Below are 21330 nucleotides of genomic sequence, written 5' to 3'. Positions count from 1 at the left end.
GGCCGCTGGTGGCTCAGGCCTGTAATCCTGGCTACTCAGGAGGCTGAGATCTGAGGATTGCGGTTCAGAGCCAGCCTGGGCAGGAAAAATCCAATATCTCCAATAAACAACCAGAAAGCCTAAAGTGGTGCTGTGGCTCAAAGTGGTAGAATACTAGTCTCCAGCACAAAAGCTCAGGGACAGCAGCACCCAGGCCCTGAATTCAAGCCCCATGACCATCCAAAAACAAAACAAAACAAAAAAAAAAGAAGAGCTGACAGCAAATATCAGCTAAAGTATCCCAAAATATTTGTATAGCCCCTGTTCACTTGACCAAGCGCCTGTACTTTTACATAGTCTCCTGTGGCCCTTACGAAGTACATCTTTTTTTTTTTTTCATGTAAAAGGAAGGAATTAACATATGCCTGTACTTTACGGTTTGCTGAAACCATTCTTTCCCCTAGTGGATGGCCTCAGCCTTGCTTAACTCATTTTATTCTCCAGACTCCCCAAGTTTTCAGAGCACACTCTTCCAGTGCAGGTTTGCATTCCCCGGGCCGCCCGGCCCCCCCGTCTGGCCCCGCCCACGCCTGCGCCCGCGCCGCCCCGGGCCCGGAGGCCACGCCCCCTCTCTCGGAGTTTCCCAGAAGTCCCCGCGGCGGGCCTCCTCGTCACATCATGGCGACTCCCATGCATCGGCTCATAGCCCGGCGACAAGCGTGAGTGAAGGGGGCGGCTGGGGACCCTCGGCGGGCCGGGGGCGGGGAGGCGCGCTCGGGGCTGGCTCGCGAGCAGGTCCCGAGGAGGCGGGGGGGGGGGGTTGGTTCTCCCGTCGTGGGCCGGCGGGAACGGCCGTTTGTCACACACGTTGCCGGTTTCTTCCCGGGGTTCGGCCCGAGAGTTAAGTTTGGCGGCGCCGCGGGGGTGGGGGGGTGGAGGTGGGAGTGGGGGGCAGCGTCTTCGCGGAGGCGCGGTCGGGTGAGATCCGCGGGGCCCGGCAGCGCGGCCTGAGGGGAGCCCGCGCGCCTGGTTTTCCAAACGGGAACTCCCACAGTTGGTCTCGGGGCTTGGTGTCCCTGTGCCCACCCCGCGCCTGGTCGGGATCAGCCTGAAGCCTCCCCCCACCCCGTGCGGTGCCTTTGCTTCTGCCGACTGGAAACTCCTGTACCCCGGTCCAACCCAGCCGGCATTTCCTGCCTCTTCCCTATCATCGGCCTTCCTTGTCAAAAGACCCTTCTCCTAAGCCGGCTTCTCGCTTTCTGCCATTCATTTTCTCTTTCAGTAAATATCAATTTATTTTACTCTGGCATACTACACTCTGTATGCAAGAGCTTGAGTGTAAAAACAAAACAAAGAGGTATTCAAGAAAGAATCTCGACCTTTCCCGGAGCCGACATCCTACCTAACGGTGAAAATAGTTGATAAGAGAAACAAGCACTTACAGCTGGTGATGAAGAGCTTTGCAAGAGAGAAGTTGGGACGCAAAAAGAGAAAGGCTTACCTTAAGTTGGGTAGACTGAAGTACAGTAGTAGCCTTAGTTCACACTTGGCCAAAAGGTTGGACTGAACCAGGACATATAAAGAGATTGAACGGGTAAGAAAGATTATATAAGAGCATTTGGGAAGAGTAGCCAGTGAGGATCACGATTGCTTTGAGACTAGAAAGAACCTAATTTTTTTCTTTTCTGGGGGGTGGTGGTCCTGGGGCTTGAATTCAGGACATAAGCACTGACTTTTTTTTTTTTTTTTATCAAGGCTAGAGCTCTACCAATTGAGGGACAGCTCCACTTCTGTCTTTTTTTGGCAGTTAATTGAAGATAAAAGTCTTGTGGACTTTCCTACCAGGGCTGGCTTTGAACCATATCCTTAGATCTCAGCCACTTGAGTAGCTAGGATTACAGGTGTGAACCCGGAAAGAACTTAATTTTTTTTTTTTTTTTTGGCCAGTCCTGGGCCTTGGACTCAGGGCCTGAGCACTGTCCCTGGCTTCTTCCCGCTCAAGGCTAGCACTCTGCCACTTGAGCCACAGCGCCGCTTCTGGCCGTTTTCTGTATATGTGGTGCTGGGGAATCGAACCTAGGGCCTCGTGTATCCGAGGCAGGCACTCTTGCCACTAGGCTATATCCCCAGCCCAGAACTTAATTTTTAAGAACTGAAAGATGTCCACTGTATATCTAATGAGCAAGCAAAGCAGCAAAACAGTTTTGCAAAGATAATACACATGAGTCGTTTCAGATTCTTCTTTCTTGGGAAGGATCTGCCACTTTATAATTCAGCATTTTATGCCATCATCATTTGCATCTTTATTATACACAACTCACAGGCCAGGAGTAGCTATGTCTGTATCTACCTAATTGTACATGTGTATGTTTTTTCTTTGGTATTTCAAGTACTCTGTTCATTTTCTTCTGTTTATATTCTGTACATTCTCAAGCCTAGTAGTTTTGTACATGCAAGGATAAAGACTTAAAAGCCCAAGTAGTAAGCTTGGAGGAAGAAGGCTTTGAAGTTGGTCAGTCCTGAGACCAAGAATGAGATGATAATACTTATCAGTGCTAAAATAGGTCACCGGGGTCCCCTCCCCTTCTTTCCCTTCCTCTCCCTCCCATTTTTTCTCCCCTTCCTCCTCTCTCTAGCTTGCTCTTTCAGGTGTTGGTTTTAAGCTTGGTTAGGCTATTTCATTTGCAAGATGGCTGCAGTGTCTATGGTCCTTTAATTGAATTTCAGTTGACTACATTTCATTGGTCAAAGGACTCCACCTTGAGCCATGCATTGAGGTTTGGGAAAATGATTGAATTAGACATTATTTTCCTATCTACAGAATTGAATGGTTTGGTTATAACCAATGGTGTGCAGATGGGTAGAACATAAATGAATGCTGAACTAGCAAAATCGAAGGTCCACTGTAGATATGAAGTGAAAGTGAGACTTGTAGCACCTAAACAATGCTGTTTCTTGTTTAAGAAGTTAAGTGTGTTGTTACAATGTACCTGTTTTTGGTAAATGTGCTTATAGAAAAGGTAAATGTTACCTTTAGGAGCTTCTGGTCTTGTTGGAAGAAAATGTGGTATAGAATAAAAGCTGTCATATAACTTTACCCATTGAGGCTGGTTGCTGGTGGCTCATTCCTGTAATCCTAGCTATTCAGGAGGTTATCAGAGGATCCTGGTTTGAAGCCAGCCTGGGCAGGAAAGTCTATCAAATTCTTATCTCCAGTTAACCACTGGAAAACTGGAAGCAGCACTGTGGCTCCAAGTGGCAGAGAGCTAGCTTGCTAGCCTTGAGCACAAAAGCTCAGGGACACTGCCCAGGCCCTGAGTTCAAGTTCCATGACTGACCAAAAGTGTGTGTGTGTGTGTGTGTGTGTGTGTGTATTGAAGAGTCAGGATTTGTTTAAAGTTATTAGATGACACATGTAAAAAGTAATATAAATGTGCTCCTTAGTAAGTTATTATAAAAGCAATATCCCATGTAATCATTAGCCAGATGAAGAGATTTAAAATAGATATAGCCACTTAACCAGAGCCCCCTGAGGCCTTTTCCCAATCATAGCCTCCTTCATCCCCTAAAAATAACCACTCTCCTAACATTTACATTAGGGGTTAAGGAGTCAGCAGTGGGTTAAGGAGGGTATTGATCCAGGGGCCCAAAGTGACTTACAGTGTTAACAGGTGCAGAGGGCATCCAGTGGGTTGGGACCAGCACAAAGCCTCAAGCAGGGTTAGGGAACTGGCTTTCCAGAGGCAATTCAGCACACATTGTCATCCTCTTGAGACATCTACTTGGTTAGGGTGAGTGAGTGGAGTGTAATTGCCTGTGGGCTGTTAGATTCTGAATAGAAGGAAGAATGTGCTCCTGGGTGGCAGACCACTGGCAGTGGAGTCAGCACTGGCAGTTTGAGGGGATGGAGCAGGGCCAAAGATCAGATTCCAAGGGAAGTGAACGGAGACCATTGCTACCGATAGAAGCTGGTATTAGGGGCTGTAATGGGCAGTTGGTTACTTGAGGGTAGGCGGCCAAATAACCGAATCTGTTATGGGTGGTTGAAAATAGGTTTCTCACTGAAGAAAGAAGTATGGAGGGAAAAGTAGAATAAACCCTGTGAAGTTGGGTTGGAATGAAAAGTATCAGCATAAATGTATGATTTCCAGATTATTAAGTGTAGATGTAAGATGTTTGTATTTGGTTGTGTGTGTGTGTGTGTGTTTCCTAGCTCTGTCCCCTGAGAGTACCTGGAAGCAGCAATATTGCCATAGTGAGCACACAGGTGCCTCTGTCTTGACTCCAAAGAAACATCAGTATTCCTTGGAGAAATGGCTAATTTCAAACTGTGACAGAAAAAAAAAAAATACAAGCTGGATCTGATATTTCTGTTGTTATTGAACCAGAAAGCAAGAAGTGTTCTAAGAATGAAAGAGCTATGTTAAAAGAACCCAAATAAGTTATGGTGGTGAACTGAACCTCATTGAGTAAAAAAGAAAAGCATTCATCTGATACATGTGGTGGACCATATCTGTAGTCCCAGCCATTTAGGAGGTTCAGATAGGAGGATCACAAGTTTGAGACCAGCCTGGGTATCTTAGCAAGACATTGTCTAAAAGTAAAATGGAGTGGGAACATGGCTTTGTGGTAGAGCCCACAACTAGCGCATGCAAACACTCGGTGTTCAGTCCTCAGTACTGAAAAATAAAAAGTTACACTTTTTCTCCCATACTGGAGATTAAACTCAGGGCTGTCTTGGCCTCTTTTTTGGGTTGCCCTGGCCACTCATTCTAGTTAAAGCTATATTTGTGAATAGCCCTATGGCTATTCCCAACATAGTAGGGAGCTGAGGCCTGCCAGCTACCACATGAGTGATCTTGGGGAAAAACAATCCTCCAACTCAAATGGAAGCATGTTTTACAAAATAACTGGTTTGTAATATTCTAACAGTGTCAAGGCCAAAAACGCAAGACATGAAATAAGGCACTGTCCTAGACTGGAAGATACTAAACAGCAACAAGTGCAAAATTTGGTGCTGAACTGAACTTTTTCATAAACATTATTGTGACATATGATCAAACCTAGACAATGTCTAAAGACTAAATAGTAAGAAGTAATCAACATTGATTTCTTGATTCTTAGAGCATTTTATCATTACATAGGAGAATGTTCTAGTTAATAGAAAATAAGCAGTAATATACTTTGGATGAAGGAGAATTAAAAAGAACAGGAAAGGGGCTGGGAATGTGGCCTAGTGGTAGAGTGCTTGCCTAGCATGCATGAAGTCCTGGGTTTGATTCCTCGGTACTACATAGACAGAAAAGACGGACGTGGTGCTGTGGCTCAAGTGGCAGAGTGCTAGCCTTGAGCACAGAGAGGCTCAGGGACAGAACCCAGGCCCTGACCTGAGTTCAAGTCCCAGAACTGGCATGAAGAAAAAAAAAAGTTACCTAAACTGTACTTAAAGTTTAAGTTACTTAAACTGAAACTATGAGAGGTTTTGATACTTCAAACTTTTTTTAAAAGCTTGTTAACTAGCAGCTTTATTTATTTAAAAAATACAAATATTTTAACGTGGAGTTTAAGATTGTTGGATTTTCTTAAACATCACAAAAAAACTGATACAACAAAGAAATCCATACTAAATCACTGACTGCCAACTCCTTCCACTTGCTTAACACTGTTCAAGATAAATGAGAAGATTCGTTATCGAACTTTTGAAAGGGTACATAAAGGAAAGGTGATTTTTGTTTCATTTTCTCCTCTCCCTTTCCTCCATTGTGGGGATCTAACCCAGGGCCTTGTGCATTTATTAATAAGCAGGTGTTCTGCCATTGAACTATACTCCCAGCCAGGACAAACAATATTCTTATGCTTATTTTCTGGCATAGTTCTGTGTGAGTTTCTATGGTGAGTACTTACAAGTGGTGTTGCTGTGCCATAAAATATGCATATTCTGTATTTTGATGTATTTTTTTAAATAATTATACCAGTTGGTATTTTTTATGTGCTGGCCTCTTAGCATCTGAGAACTGTCCCTGAGCTTTTTTGCTCAAGATTGGTGCTCTACCACTTGAGCCACAGTTCAACTTCTGTCTTTTTTTTTTTTTTCCTTTTTGGTGGTTTATTGGAGATAAGAGTCTGATGGACTTTCCTGCCCGGGCTGGCTTTGAGGTGCAATCCTTAGATTTCAACCTCCTTAGCAGCTAGGATTACAGGCCTAAGCCACCAGCACTGGCTGTTTTTTTATTGGTTCTTTTTTTTTTATAAGAATTTATAGCATTTATATAGTTTTTCTTTATACTTTGGTCTTTCTTTCTTGTAAACCTTTATTGTTTGCTTAAGTATGCACTCGATATCATATGCTATAGAGAACAGAGTCTTACTCTGTCCGTGTTTAACCAGTCATCTCTGCACCATTTATTTGTCTTGTTTTTGTTGCCAGTACTGAGGTGTGGACTCAGGGCCTGAGCACTGTCCCTGGCTTCTATTTGCTCAAGGCTAGCACTCTACCACTTGAGCCACAGCGCCACTTCTGGCTTTTATCTATATATGTGGTGCTGAGGAATCGAACCCAGGGCTTCATGTATACGAGGCGAGCATTTTACCACTAGGCCATCTTCCCAGCCCTTTGCACCATTTAGAATCTGACCATTCTCCATTCTTCCCTGCTTTGTAGTGTTATGTTTCTCCTAAGTTAGGTGTTCATATATACATTATTTTTGTACATGAGTATGATATGTATATGTAGTTCTAGACTCTGTTTTCCATTGGCTTATCTGTGTAGTCTTGCTCTTGTATTCTTATAAAGCAATGTCTTTTCTTTGTTGTTGTTGGTACATGGTCCATTAAATTCTGCTTACTAGTGCTTGTTTTGTTTTGTTTGAGACAGAATCTCACATTGTAGCCTGCCTGACCTCAAACTCAAGCCTCCTGCCTCCATTTCCTGAATACTGAGGATTACAGGCATGAGCCACTGCACTCATCGTACTACCCGTTTTTGTGGGTTCTTAATACTGACGCTAAGAATATTATATATGTATATCTAATCAGTTTGTCCTTGGGGACCCCACCTGAGTGTGTTAACTCTCTTTCTTCCATATTTTGACTTGGTTGTTCTATATTCCCATGTTTATTCTGTGAGTTCTCAAGCAAATTGTTAAAACTGTTTTAACTGGACCCAAGGTTAAGTTGCTTTTCTAGCATGCATAAGGCCCTGGGTTTGATTTCTATCATTGCCAAAAAAATAAAAATATTTGGACTATCCACTCTTCTTCAAATCAGTGGGCGTTTACTATGTGAAATTATACTCATTATTTTTTATTTCCATCAATAAATATTTATGAAACTTTTCTTTCTTTTTTGTTATATAAGTACCTATACAATTTCCACTTTTGCCTCCTGTTCAGCAAAGCTTAAAATATGCACAGTTTGACCTTCCACAGAAATGTTTGCCTTTCCTAAGCTTTCTTAGTAACTCTGGTTATTCTAGAATATCTTATTTGTAGGTTCTTTGGGATGTGCTGTATGCATAATACGTCATCAACAATGCATACAGGTTTTTTTTGTTGTTGTTGTTGTTTTTTTACAATTTTTACAGCTACTTTTCTAGCTATATAGCTCAAGTCCAATTTAGAGATTCACATTTTTGTAAGTCTTACCAATGACAAGAAGTTGGGCTGTATTGTATGTGTGCCAGTACTGGGGGCTGATCTCAGAGCCTTTCACTCTTGACTTGCCTGCTCATGGCTGGTGCTCTGACACTTGAGCCATGTTTCTAGTCTGGTTTGATTTCTTCATGTGGTATAGCCTCTCAGAATCTTAACTGTATAGGCACAAAGTTTATTAAGCCCTAGTTTGTGAAAAGTGATGCCTACCCTCTTGAGATGGGCAAACACCTCCAGTTGGTTTAATTCTAAATTTCCATTCTCTTCTTTATCCTCCTGTTAAGCAAAGTTTAGTGTTAAGTGCTTGCCTAGCATATGCAAGGCTTTAGATTTTTATTTTTTTTTTAAGGCGCTAGTTTTTGATTTCTGGTACAGCAAAAACAAAAGTAAAATAAAAGTGTTTTGACTCTCCTTTGTAGTTCTGAGCAAATTACTCCTTGTTACCTAATCTGTCATTACAGATTACATTACAGATGGCGTTGAAGAGTCAAGATTCAAGCTCACTTCTATGTAGCTGCAAGGTCTATGCTTGGAACTATTTAAAATACCTTCTGTGCCTTAGTTTGTCATGACAATAGACATTTTATACTTCATGTTGTTTATGCTTTTCAGGGCAGAAAGTGTCACCTGGCAGAATTCTAAGACTTACATTCCTTTTTTTGCTTTGTAGTGAAGCAAATAAGCAACATGTAAGATGTCAAAAATGCTTGGAATTTGGACATTGGACTTATGAATGTACAGGTAAAAGAAAATATCTACATAGGCCTTCAAGAACAGCAGAACTAAAGAAAGCTTTAAAAGAAAAAGAAAATAGATTATTATTACAACAAAGGTAGGTTTAGTATGGTATCCAAAGGACTATTATTTATAGTTTAATAAGATACTGTTTCATGGTCATTATATATATATGTGTATATATATATAATCTTATAATCTTAACTCTAATTACAATTATGATCTGAACTCTTAACTAATTTTTAATGAATTCTTACTATATGCCAGGAACTCTACTAAATATTTTGCATGAATTAGCTTATTTAAACCTCAAATCTGTCCTATTAAGGTAGATACTGCCACTGCCATTATCCTCAGTTTACACATGAAGAAAGAGAACACAGGGTCAGGAAGTCAGTGTCACACAAGTAGGTTAAACCACCAGCCCATTCCCCATGATTTTAATTATGTTGCTTTAGTGCCTTAACTATCAGTGAAGTGACAAAACAGATAACACTTGAGTTGGGTGATATTAACAGATAGGAAAAGCCACCTAAGTATTTAAACAAAATAGAGACTAGTGTATATAATATACTATGATTTATATTAAAACAAGGAAGCAAAGAATAGTGGGAATTGTCAAAATTATAAATAGAGCATAACAGTGGTTACTCCTTAGAAGGAGAAATAAATAGGACAGAGATTGGAAAATTATTTACTCTTTTATACTCTTTGAATAAAGGTTGTTGGTTTTTTTTTGGCCAGTCCTGGGCCTTGACTCAGGGCCTGAGCACTGTTCCTGTCTTCTTCCCGCTCAAGGCTAGCACTCTGCCACCTGAGCCACAGCGCCCCTGCTGGCCGTTTTCCATGTATGTGGTGCTGGGGAATCGAACCGAGAGCTTCATGTGTAGGAGGCAAGCGCTCTTGCCACTAGGCCATATTCCCAGCCCCTTGTTTTTTGTTTTATTGTGTCAGTCGTGGGGCTTGAACTCAAGGCCTAGGCACTTTCCCTGAGCTTTTTTTTTTTACTTAAGCTAGCATTCTACCTTTTTAAATTTCCTATGAAATGTACGTTTTAGTGAAGCTGAAATAGGAAGATGTTGGGTTTCCTTAGTGTTACATATTAGAAGCAGCATTTTGGTGAAGACTAGTAGCTATGGCATATTATAATAAACGTGGACTTCCATGGCGACAGTCTTCCAATGTGTGCAGCAAAAGCTCTAAGGGGATCAGACAGGAATAAAACATTCTTAAGTCATTGACATTTATATATGCTTTTCCCAAAAACAGATCTTTTTTTTTTTTTTTTTTTTTGTCTACTTTTTGTGCTAGTCCTGGGGCTTAAACTCAGGGCCTGGGTATTGTCCCTGAGTTATTTTTGTTCAAGGTTAGCACTCTACTACTTGAGCTACAGTGCCACTTCTGGCTTTTCTTAACATTTTTAATAGAGTCTCATGAACTTTCTTGCCTTGAGTAGCTTTGAACTGTAATATTCAGATCACAGCCTCTTCAGTACCTAGGATTACAGGTGTGAGCCACCAGTGCCCACAGTAAACACCTTTTTTTTTTTTTTTTTTTTTTGGCCAGTCCTGGGGCTTGGACTCTGGGCCTGAGCATTGTCCCTGGCTTCTTTTTGCTCAAGGCTAGCACTCTGCCACTTGAGCCACAGCGCCACTTCTGGCCATTTTCTCTATATGTGGTGCTGGGGAATCGAACCCAGGGCCTCATGTATATGAGGCAGGCACTCTTGCCACTAGGCCATATCCCCAGCCCAATAGTAAACACCTTTTAATAGAGAAGCACTTTAACTAGAGTAGATTTTTTTTTTTTTTTTTTTTTTTTGCCAGTTGTGGGGCTTGGACTCAGGGCCTGAGCACTGTCCCTGGCTTCTTTGTGCTCAAGGCTAGCACTCTGCCACTTGACTCACAGCGTCACTTCCGGCCATTTTCTGTATATGTGGTGCTAGGGAATCGAACCCAGGGCTTCATGTATGGGAGGCATGCACTCTTGACACTAGGCCATATCCCCAGCCCCACTAGAGTAGATCTTATGCTGTGACTTAAGATCTAGGCCACTGACACACAAAATCAGGTCATTCTTCCTAAAAATCCCAGCTTGTCCACTGGAAGCTAACCTCTTGAACATTCATGATCCATTAAGTGGTCATTATTACTCATTCCTCTCTGTGCTTTAGCTGTGAATATTTCCTTACGTGTGAAGAATATTTTCAGCACACTCTAAAGCAGTATATAACTGTGCTTCCTCATCCCTTAATCCCTTCTTGGTAGATAATGTTAATCTTCCAAACATGGCATGTAGTCATTTAAACACATTAATTTAGCCGCCTTGTTTAGAAAGCTGTGGAGCCACCTCATCCATTTGAAATTTAACCTTAAAAACACTGTTTAAATGCTTTTAACCAATATACACTATTGTGAAGAATTCATTGGAGCATGAATGACCTTATAAAGAGAAGCTAAGTATTAAGTTATAGTTATAATAAACTGGTAAAGCCTTATGATCTCAGGTACTTATTACTACATACTATTGAAGTATCTTAAATGATCACTAAAACTTGTAGATAAGATAAGATATATTGAGAAAGTAGAATAAAAGTACACATTCAGAGAAGGGAAGGAGTCAGTGTAAAAGTACCAACTACTAAAGATAAACTTGTTCCTGTATTTTTTTTGTAGAATAGGAGTAAATATCAAATTGTAGTATTTAGTTTCCTTTGGATACAATTCCAAAAGTGATATAATAGTATCAATATGGGCTGAGAGTATAACTCCATTTTGACTGCTTGCCTAACATGCATAGAAGCCCTAAGTTTGATTCGTAGAACTACAAACATAAAATGACATGAATTTTGATCTGGATCTGAGACTGCTGATTTTCTTCTTCAATGATAAAACCATGGATATGTGTAGATTTCAGTGTGTAGATTTCACAGTTTATTTTTATTTTATATATTCTTTGTCTTGGGGCTTGAACTCAGGGCCCTGGGCGCTAACTGAGCATTTTTGCTCAAGGCTAGCACCACTCAAGACAGCACCACTTCTGATTTTCTAGTGGTTAATTGGAGATAAAAATCTCATGGACTTTTCCTGATCAGTTTGGCTTTGAACTGCCATCCTCAGATCTCAGCCTCCTGAGAAGCTAGGATTACAGGTGTGAGCCTCCAGTATCTGGCACAAATTCTTGTATAATTCAGTAAGTCTACTTCTGCAATTGATTTTATGCCAAAAATTGCAAGTCTGTGATTCCATTGCATAAAAAATTATATAAAAATATTTGAAATAAGGATAGAAGCATTATATAGGAAATATAGCGAAATCCAGAAAGTAGAAATGTTAAGTTAACAAGTCATTACTGTAGTGATAGAAGTAATTGCATAATTTGACAACTTAAATTGTGTGCACACTGTTTGGCAGAAATACAGCAGGCCATTTGTACATTACATTCAAATTCATTATACTTTGTTCTTTATAAATTGTGTAAGAAAACACAGTCCTGAAGTGCTAAGTTTCTTGGCTTTAAATAGTAACTGAAAATTTGGAAGACATGAAGAAAAGTTTTGCTTTTTAAAAAATGAGATAATCATTTATATTAGATTCTGGGGACTCAAATTATAGCAATTATGTCATTATTTTGCTTTGCTGGGTTGTTAATGTAAGTAGATGACTTAACTCCCAAAGTAAAAAAGAATCCAATTTCTGCATTCAGTTATCTTAATTACTAACTTACCTGGCTCTGAAAGGTAGAGGTGATAAAATTTGTTGCTTAAGTGATAACTAAGTGGACTACATGTACCATAGATAGCCTGCAATGGGAAACTTGAAGCAAGTAATACTGTATTCTGAGGACATGTTATTGTGAAAGACTGTGTTTCTCCCACATAAAACAATTCTGAGAATGGCAAAAGGGATTTTTGAGTTGTGTATTGTCATTATTAACAGGAGCTTTTTTCCTCTTCTATCAGCATTGGAGAAACTAATGTAGAAAGAAAGAGCAAGAACAAAAGGTACGTGTGGCTTTAAGAGTATTATGTAGGTAACACGTAATACTAGTTGGAGGGACAGGAATGATGAATAGTTTTATAAGGTTCAGATATAAAGTCTTTTGAGTATCATGCTACTTTGTGATATTGTGTTCTTCTTATCTATAATTAATTCATTGCCTCCATTTCTCCTTTTGTATATCCAGTACTGAGACTTGAACTCAAGTCCTTGTGCTCTTGCTTAGCTTTTTCTCCTCATGGCAGGTGCTTTACCACTCGAGCCACACCTGCACTTCTGGCTTTTTGGTGATTAATTGGAGATAAGAATCCCTCAGCCTTTGTTGTCCAGGCTGACTTCAAACTTCAATTCTCAGATCTCAGTCTCTTGAATATGTAAGATTTCAGGCATAAGCCACTAGCACTTAACCCTTTTCTACAGATTTCTACTCTTTATACCTAGGAAAAGCAGATATTATCTTATCTTGAAAATGTTATTAAAATACTAAGAAACTGTTGGTCCGCTCTTACCTGTTTCAGAGTAGTCATAAATAGGAATATATGAAGTTGCAGGTGTGGCTCACTGGTAGAGTACTTGTCTCACTTGCATGCTACCCTAGATTCTGTCCCTTACACTACAAAGTAAGAAAAAGTAAAGAGAAGAAACATTTACCGGGGCTGGGAATATGGCCTAGTGGCAAGAGAGCTTGCCTCGTATACATGAAGCCCTGGGTTCGATTCCCCAGCACCACATATATAGAAAATGGCCAGAAGTGGTGCCATGACTCAAGTGGCAGAGTGCTAGCCTTGAGCAAAAAGAAGCCAGGGACAGTGCTCAGGCTCTGAGTCTAAGCCCAGGACTGGCAAAAAAATAAATAAAAATAAAATGAAAAAAAACAAGTTAAAAAAACACACAAACATTTACCACTCTATATGAGGCTTAAATAGTTCTGGTGGGGGGCTGGGGATATGGCCTAGTGAGAAGAATGCTTGCCTCAAATACATGAAGCCCTGGGTTCAATTCCCCAGCACCAGGTATACAGAAAACAGCCAGAAGTGGCACTGTGGCTCAAGTGGCAGAGTGCTAGCCTTGAGCAAAAAGAAGCCAGGGTCAGTACTCAGGCCCTGAGTCCAAGGCCCAGGACTGGCAAAAACAAAACAAAAAACAATAGTTCAGGGGTTACATTGAAGCTGTATTCTAATATTATTTACTCTAAAGCATAATACATGAATTCTCTTTGGGTAACTCCAGCTAAGAGTTGCTAAATTAACCAGAAGACCTTTCTTTATAAAAGAAGGGCGCATAGTGTACAACAGCTAGGCAGTTGAAAGAACATCAATCCTAGAGCTAACATGCTAGCAAAATTTCAAGATATACATACAGTGTGTTATGTGACATTATTTTTAAGCACTGTTAAATATCAGCTCCCACGTGTATATGCAAGGCCTTGGTATTCATGAGGCCATGGCTTTGGAGGAAACTGACCTTGAAAGACAGCAAATGCTCAGGATGTGAGCTCAGTACTGCCCTGCAGTGCTCCATTTTCCCATTAACACCAGGCACATGAACTTTGACCTTGCTTTTTGGGGCACCATGTGCTGTTTGGGGAGGCATATTTCCATAAAATAATGTGTAGGAAATACTCAGCAAATCACACAATGATTTAAACCCAACTCATCATCACATGGGCCTAGCTGAGAACTTCTTCACATAACTGAGCTGTGTAATGCGTGCACGGGAATTAAGCATTAAGTTTTTAATTAAATTATTATTTTACTTGATCAAACTGCATGTAATAAATCCAGGAACATAGCAGACTTAATGTATACCATTCATTGTCTAATAGGTCGAAGAGTGTAACTAGTTCCAGTAGCAACAGCAGTGACAGTTCAGACAGTGATTCTTCATCAGAGAGTGAAGAGACCTCTACCTCGTCCTCCTCAGAGGACAGTGACACAGATGAAAGCTCCTCCTCTTCTTCCTCCTCGGACTCATCCACCACCTCCTCGTCCTCCTCCTCGGATTCAGACTCAGACTCCAGCTCTTCCAGTAGCAGCAGCAGCACAGATAGCAGCTCTGAGGATGAGCCACCAAGTAAGAGGAAAAAGAAATAGAATTGTTCCTTCCATACTGGACAAATGGACTGAAAACCAGTGAGACTTTTGAAGGGGAATTTAGAAAACATTCAACTAGATTAGCTGACCAAAATTTCTAGAGTTCAAAGGCTTCTAAGTGTTTCACAAAGAAAAGACACAGAGTATTAATAATGGATTATATGAAGAAAGATTTATTTTAAGGGGGATCTTTTTTTAAAAAAAACTTTAAGATGTAGCTCTAGAATTTGATCAAAGCTGAATACCAGTAAATCTGTTTTTGTTATGAAGTTTATTTTTTCCCCTGTGAAATAAACTCCATACTTTGTTAAATGTTAATGGTATGTATGTGATGGGTTTCATGATAATGCATCAGAATATTTGGCAAGGTATTTTTTATTTTTAATGCCTCTGGCTGTGTTTATTATGTTAAGATTTAATACATTGTCACTATAAGGAGTTTTTCTACCATTAATAAATATGTTCTCTGTTTACTTTTATGTCCAGAAAGCTATTCTACTTTTTTGTCCTGATTCAAGATCAAGGAACCTATTAATATATTTAGACCTTTTGAATGCTATAAGTCTCAAGTTGTTCTGTCTTAATAGTAATTTCCTCTGGTTCCTGAGGTTCTTACTTAGAGTCACCCTTTTCTGAGAAATTCTAGTAGAATCTAAAAAGGGACAAGAAAAATATGAATCTAAGGACTCTTAATTTTGGTGCCTTTAAAAAGATGCAATGTATCAGATGAGAAAGCAGCCATATAAAAGGCTAACCTAAGTAAAAATGCTATAAATATATTTATATATTAACATGCTATAGAAAGGTACCATTCAGAAGGGAAAAAAGAGGTAATTTTTACAGAAAATTAGGGCAGTACTGGTTGTCTTTTATTAAGAATTTTTTTAATGCTTTCAATAAAGATTGCCTCTTACCAATTTTGCACTTATGGCATGACATTTTATTTATAACTGGTAACCTGTGACTTTCAACTGCATTAATATAAACAACAAAGGTTAATCTGGTATGTTTACATAACATACACACAATTGACACCTAACATGAAAATTAAGTGAAAATATTTGATAATGTTTCCATTCTTTGTGTGTGTGTGTGTGTACATGTGTGCACGCATGTATGCATGCCAATCCTGGGGCTTGAACACAGGGCCTGGCCACTGTCTCTGAGTTTTTTTTTTATTCAAGGCTATCACTCGACCACTTGGGCCATAGCTCACTACTGTCTTTTTGATGGTAAATTAGAGATGAGAATCTCACAGACTTTCCTGCCAGGCTGCTTCAAACAGCAATCCTCATATCTCAGCTTCTTTTTTTTTATTTTTTGCCAGTCCTGGGCCTTGAACTCAGGGCCTGAGCACTGTCCCTGGCTTCTTTTTGCTCAAGACTATCACTCTGCCACTTGAGCCCCAGCACCTCTTCCGGTGTTTTCTGTTTATGTGCTGCTGAGGAATCGAACCCATGGCTTCCTGCATGCAAGGCAAGCACTCTGCCACTAAGCCACATTCCCAGCCTAGATCTCAGCTTCCTGAGTAGGATTACAGGCATGAATCAGTAGTTCCCAGCATTCACGATATTTTTCTTTTTTCTTCTCTTCCTTCTTTCCTTCCTTGTCTTTCCTCCCTCTCTTTTCTTTCTTTCCTTCATTTTTTCCTTCCTTCCCCTCCCTCCTCCCTCCTTTCTCTTCCCTCCTCCTCCTCTTCCTCCTCCTCCTCCTCCCTCTCTCTTTCTTCCTTCCTTGTGCAGGCTCAGGTTCTTGAACTCAGGGCCTAGTTGCTGTCCCTGAGCTTTGTGATTAAGAGTCTCGTAGACTTTCCTGCCCAAGCTGACTTTGAACCACAACCCTCAGATCTGTCTCCGGAGTAGCTAGGATTACAAGTGTGAACCACTGCTGCCCAGATCACAGTATTTCTGGTGTGTGGGGGTCTGTGTGTGTCCTGGGGCTTGAACCTCAGGGCTTGGGCACTGTCCCTGAGCTTTTTTGCTCAAGGATAACACTCTCACCACTTGAGCCACAGCTTCATGTCTGGCTGTTTGGTTCTTAATTGAAGATGAGCGTCTCAACAGATTTTCCTGTCTTTTCTGGTTTTGAATTATGATCCTCAGGTCTCAGCCTCCTGAGTAGCTAGGATTACAGGGGTGAGCTGCTGATACCCGGCTGATAAATCCATTTAAAAAAGTATCCTTTTACTGGTTATAAACATTTAAATATATATCCAAAAGAAAGAAACTTCAGGAAGTAATATGTACTTAGGGTGTGCATGTAAATAAGGAAATAAAAGTTGCACCAATATAAAAATAGTCAGACGTTTGTGTTCATTACTGGCTTTTCCCCTTTGTGTAATTGCTTATATACACTGCATGCTGTGGAGAGAAAAAAATATGATCTGGATTGTGATAAACAGCTTCCAAGATGGTTTCCAGTGGGGTCAGTTCCTATACTGAATCAAGGCTATTCATGGGTGAAATAGAATGGGACAAAGGTGAAAAGGTATGACTTCATAATAGTCTGCATTCTTTCTGGAGTAATCCAGCATTTATGCCACAAGGATATGTGAGTGAGTAGCCTTGTGGAGCGCTCAGGAGGCTGAGATCTGAGGATCAAAGTTCAAAGCCAACCCAGGCAGGAAAGCCCAGGAGACTCTTACCTCCGATTAACCAACCAAAAAGCCAGAAGTGGAGCTGAGGTTCAAGTGGTCAAGTTGTAGCCTTGAGCACAAAGCTCAAGGGACAGTGTCCAGGTCCTGACTTCAAGCCCCGTGATGGACACAAAACAACCACAAAAGTCACCTGGGAAGCAGATCCTCCATTCTCAACCTTCAAATAATGACAAGCTCTTAAGGGACCTCAAGCAAGCACTGCCCAGCAAAGCCACTTGATTTCCTGATCCACAGAAATCGTGAGAAAATAATTGAGTAATTTGTTAGGCAATAGTAATAAAGTCAGGCTTGCATGTTTTGGTTATCAAAAGACTACATTAAAGCTGGGTATCAGCGGTTCATGCCTGTAACCCTAGCTACTCAGCAGGCTGAGATCTGAGGATCATGGTTGAAAGCCAGTCCAGGCAGGAAAGTCCATGAGATGCTTCAATCAACCACCATAAAACAAAAAGCTGGAAGTGGTGCTGTGGCTTAAGTGGTAGAGGCTAGCCTTGAGAGCAAAAAAAAAAGCCCAAGGACAGTGTTCAGGCCCCTGAGATCAAGCCCCAGAACAGGCACAAAAAAGACAAAAATAAGCCTGGTGATTGTGGCTCATATTATAACCTTTGCTACTCAGGAGACTGAGATCCTGAGGATCGTAGTTCAAAGCCAAGCAAGAATGTTATCAAACTAGGAAAAAGCAGAGCTGGAGGGATGGCTCATGTGATAGAGTGCCAGCTGGGCAAGTACACTAAGAAAGTGTGAGGGCCCTGAGTTCAAACCTTAGTATGGTCAAAGGAGGGGGAGAAGAAATGAAAGAGGTTTACAGGAGGATTTTTTGGTTGTTGTTGATTTCTTCAGAAGGCATTGTGTTAAGCACCCTCTAAAATGCCCCCCCCCAATCCCTGCCTACTGATTTTCATATCTTTGTGTACTTGTAAAGGCCCCTTCCACGCTAAGGCTGACTGCAAAACCAATAGGATATTGCAGAAATGAAGAGTTGGACTTAGGAGACTAGGTCATACAAGATATTGAAAATTTTAAATACCTATCATAAATTTAAATCCTGCCATAACTGAGTTTCTTCGCAAAAATAAATATGAAAAGGAGGCTACTACCAGAATATGTTTCAGAGTTAACTGATTTGCTGACCAAGCATGTAAAAGCCTGATGGGGATTTGAGAATTAAACCATGTTTGATTGCGACAAGGAAAGAACTATACCCACAGGAAAAATCTAGAAAAATCTGCATTGGAAACAATATACACAGTATTCATAATCAAGAAGTAAAGCAAAGCCCCAGTGGCTCTAGCCTGTAATCCTAGCTACTTGGGAGGCAATTCAAGATAGCCAGAGCATAAAATTCTGTGAAACTTTTTGGCCAATGGCTGAGTGTATTGGTGCCTGCCTGTTATCTCTAGCAACTCAAGTAAAGAGGATTTCAGTCCAGGCCAGCCTAGGACTAAGCACTACTTCGAAAATAACCAATGAGGAAAAAGGGCTAGACACATGGCTCAAATGGTAAGAATGCCTTTAAAAATAAGTTAATTTGTGTGTGCATGTCTGTGTGTGTGTGTGCGTGTGTGTGCGTGCATGCACACACTTTGAATTCAGGGCTTGGGTGTTGTCCCTGGCTTTTTTTGCTTAAGGGTAGTCCTCTATCATGTGAGTCACACAGCTCTACTTCTGGCTTATTTCATGGTTAACTGGAGATAAGAGTCTCACAGGCCTTCCTGCCGGGATTGGCCAGCCTTTCTTTCTTTCTTTTTTTTTTTTTTTTTTTTAAAGGGGGGGAGATTCTGAGTTCAAACCCCAGAAATAAAGCTAAATGTCCTAACTCTACCCACCACACCACAGTTCTAAAGCTTATCACTAGTAAATTGTTATCATGATTATTTGAACTCAGCCTTTGAGATGGGATTTTTTTTTAAATTATGGCAAACTGATGAAATGTACCCTGTTAGCTGCTTTAACTTAGTTCAGTTGTGTTGCATATGTTCCGTTGGTTGGGCAACCAGCACCACCATCTATCACCAGAATTCATCTTGCAAAACTGACACTCAAAATTCTCAATATCCACAGCCAGTTGCAACTGTGTTCTTTTTTTTTTTTAAACAATGTTGGAGTTTGAACTCAAAGCCTTATGCTTGAGCTACATTCCCAGGCCTTTTTGCTGTAGTTATTTTTCAAATATGATCTTGAACATTTTTGCCTGAATGGGCCTCAGATCATGATTTTCCTAGTTCTGATACCCAAATAGACAGTATTACAGATGTGTATCACAGCACCCCACTTATTCTTTGAGATAGGATCTCTTAACATGTTTCCTTTGTCTAGAATTATCATCCTATCTTTATCACTTGAATAGCTGAAGTTACACACATGAGCCACTGTGCTCAGCCCTCTACTTTTTGTCTTTATGAATTTGACTACTTTTGATACCTAATATGAATGGAACTATACAGTGTCTTTTTTTTTTTTTTGGTACCAGTCCTGAGACTTGAACTCAGGACCTAAGCAGTGACTGACCTTCTTTTACCCAAGGCTAGTGTTCTGCCACTTGAGCAACAGCTCCATTTCTGACTTTCTTTGGGTTTTTTAATTGGAGGTGAAAGTCTCACAGCCTTTCCTGCCTCGGCTGACTTCCAACCTCAATCCTCAGATCGCAGCCTCCTAAGTACTTAGGATTATAAGCATGAGCCACTAGTACCCAGCAGTAATTGTTTTCTTTTTCCAGTCTTGAGGCTTGAACTCTGGGCCTGAGTGCTGTTCCTGAACTCTTCAGCTCAAGGCTAGTGCCATACCACTTGAGCCACAGTGCGACTTCTGGTTTTCTGGTGGGTTAATTGGAGAGTCTCACAGACTTTCCTGACTTTGAACCATGATCCTCAGATCTCAGCTAGGATTACAGGCATGAGCCACTGGTGCCCAGGAGTAATTGTTTTCTTACAGTCAACTTATTTCATTTAGTGTAAGGTCTCATATACTGCAGCATTCCTCAGTTTCCTCCCTTTTCAAAAGTTGAAAACTATTCCACTGTAACACATTTTTGCTTATTATGTAACACATTTTGTTTATTCATGTATCCATTGATGGACACAAGTTGTTTCTACTTTTTGGCTATTATGTATAATATTGTGGGATAGTATGAAATTCTTAGGATACTCTTATGAATATATAAGAATTGCTGGGTGTTGGTTGCTTATACCTAATATCCTAGGTACTCAAGAGGTTGAGATCTGAGGGTTGTGGTTTGAAGCCAGCCCAGGAAGTCTGTGAGACTTTTTTTTTTTTTTTTTTTTGCCAGTCCTGGGCCTTGGACTCAGGGCCTGAGCACTGTTCCTGGCTTCTTCTTCTTCTTCTTTTTTTTTTTTTCCTCTCTCAAGGCTAGCACTCTGCCACTTGAGCCACAGCTCCACTTCTGGCTGTGTTCTGTATACGTGGTGCTGGGGAATCGAACCCAGGGTTTGTATACTTCATGTATACAAATCAAGCACACTTGCCACTAGGCCATATTCCCAGCTGCTGTGAGACTCTTATCTCCCACAAAAAATGCTAGATTGAAACCAAGAGAAGTGTGTGACTCTGAGCTCAAGCCTTGGACACACACACACACACACACACACACATATGCACACACAAGAACACATAGGTGGGCATCAGTGGCTCACACTTGTAATCCTAGCTACTCAGGAGGCTGAGATCCGAGGATCATGGTTTAAAGCCAGACTGGGCAGTTAAGTCTGAGAGACTTTTATCTCCAATTAACCAGCCAAAAGCCACAAATGGAGGAGTGGCTCAAGAGGTAGAGTATTACAAGTGCAAGCCACCATTGCCAAGCTGGAAACTTGTATAGTGTTATTTTGGCCTGCCAAGCCTTATATATTTTAGGTCTTTTTTTTTTTTTTTAAGCTTGCTTGCCCTTAGGTCTAGATGAAGATAACATGGAAAGAGGAGAGAGAAAGGGGCTAAAGTCCAAATGTTCAGTCACCGGAATTAGTCATGACCAGATGTAGGATCTCCAGAAAACAGTGGGAAAAAGCAGCTTATTGAGCTTGCTTGATAGCCTGGTGCTGTACCATTTGAATTATACCTCCAGGCCTGCTTTTGCTGTTTAGTTTAGAGATGAAGTCCAATGAACTATTCTACCTGGGCTGGCTTCAGACCACAATCCTGGGCTGCTCTTGAACTGTCAACCTTTGGATCTCAACCTCCAGAGGAGCTACGATTACAGGCATGAT

The 21330-nt window shown here is 40.8% G+C and overlaps 1 protein-coding gene across 1 annotated transcript; it reads left to right on the top strand.

Annotated features, from left to right (window-relative positions):
- Positions 1-630: 630 nt before the first annotated feature.
- On the top strand, positions 631-15375 carry Zcchc10 (zinc finger CCHC-type containing 10). The gene is made up of 4 exons (XM_048334206.1): positions 631-698; positions 8299-8460; positions 12325-12366; positions 14187-15375. The coding sequence occupies exons 1-4, from the start codon at positions 658-660 to the stop codon at positions 14452-14454; spliced, it is 513 nt and encodes a 170-aa protein (XP_048190163.1). The 5' UTR covers positions 631-657; the 3' UTR covers positions 14455-15375.
- The last annotated feature ends 5955 nt before the right edge of the window (positions 15376-21330 follow it).

The sequence above is a fragment of the Perognathus longimembris genome, chromosome 25, assembly GCF_023159225.1.
Source record: "Perognathus longimembris pacificus isolate PPM17 chromosome 25, ASM2315922v1, whole genome shotgun sequence".
Classification (NCBI taxonomy): Eukaryota; Metazoa; Chordata; class Mammalia; order Rodentia; family Heteromyidae; genus Perognathus; species Perognathus longimembris.
The sequence above is the reverse complement of the archived record's forward strand: the minus strand, read 5'-3'. Positions and strand labels throughout refer to the sequence as shown.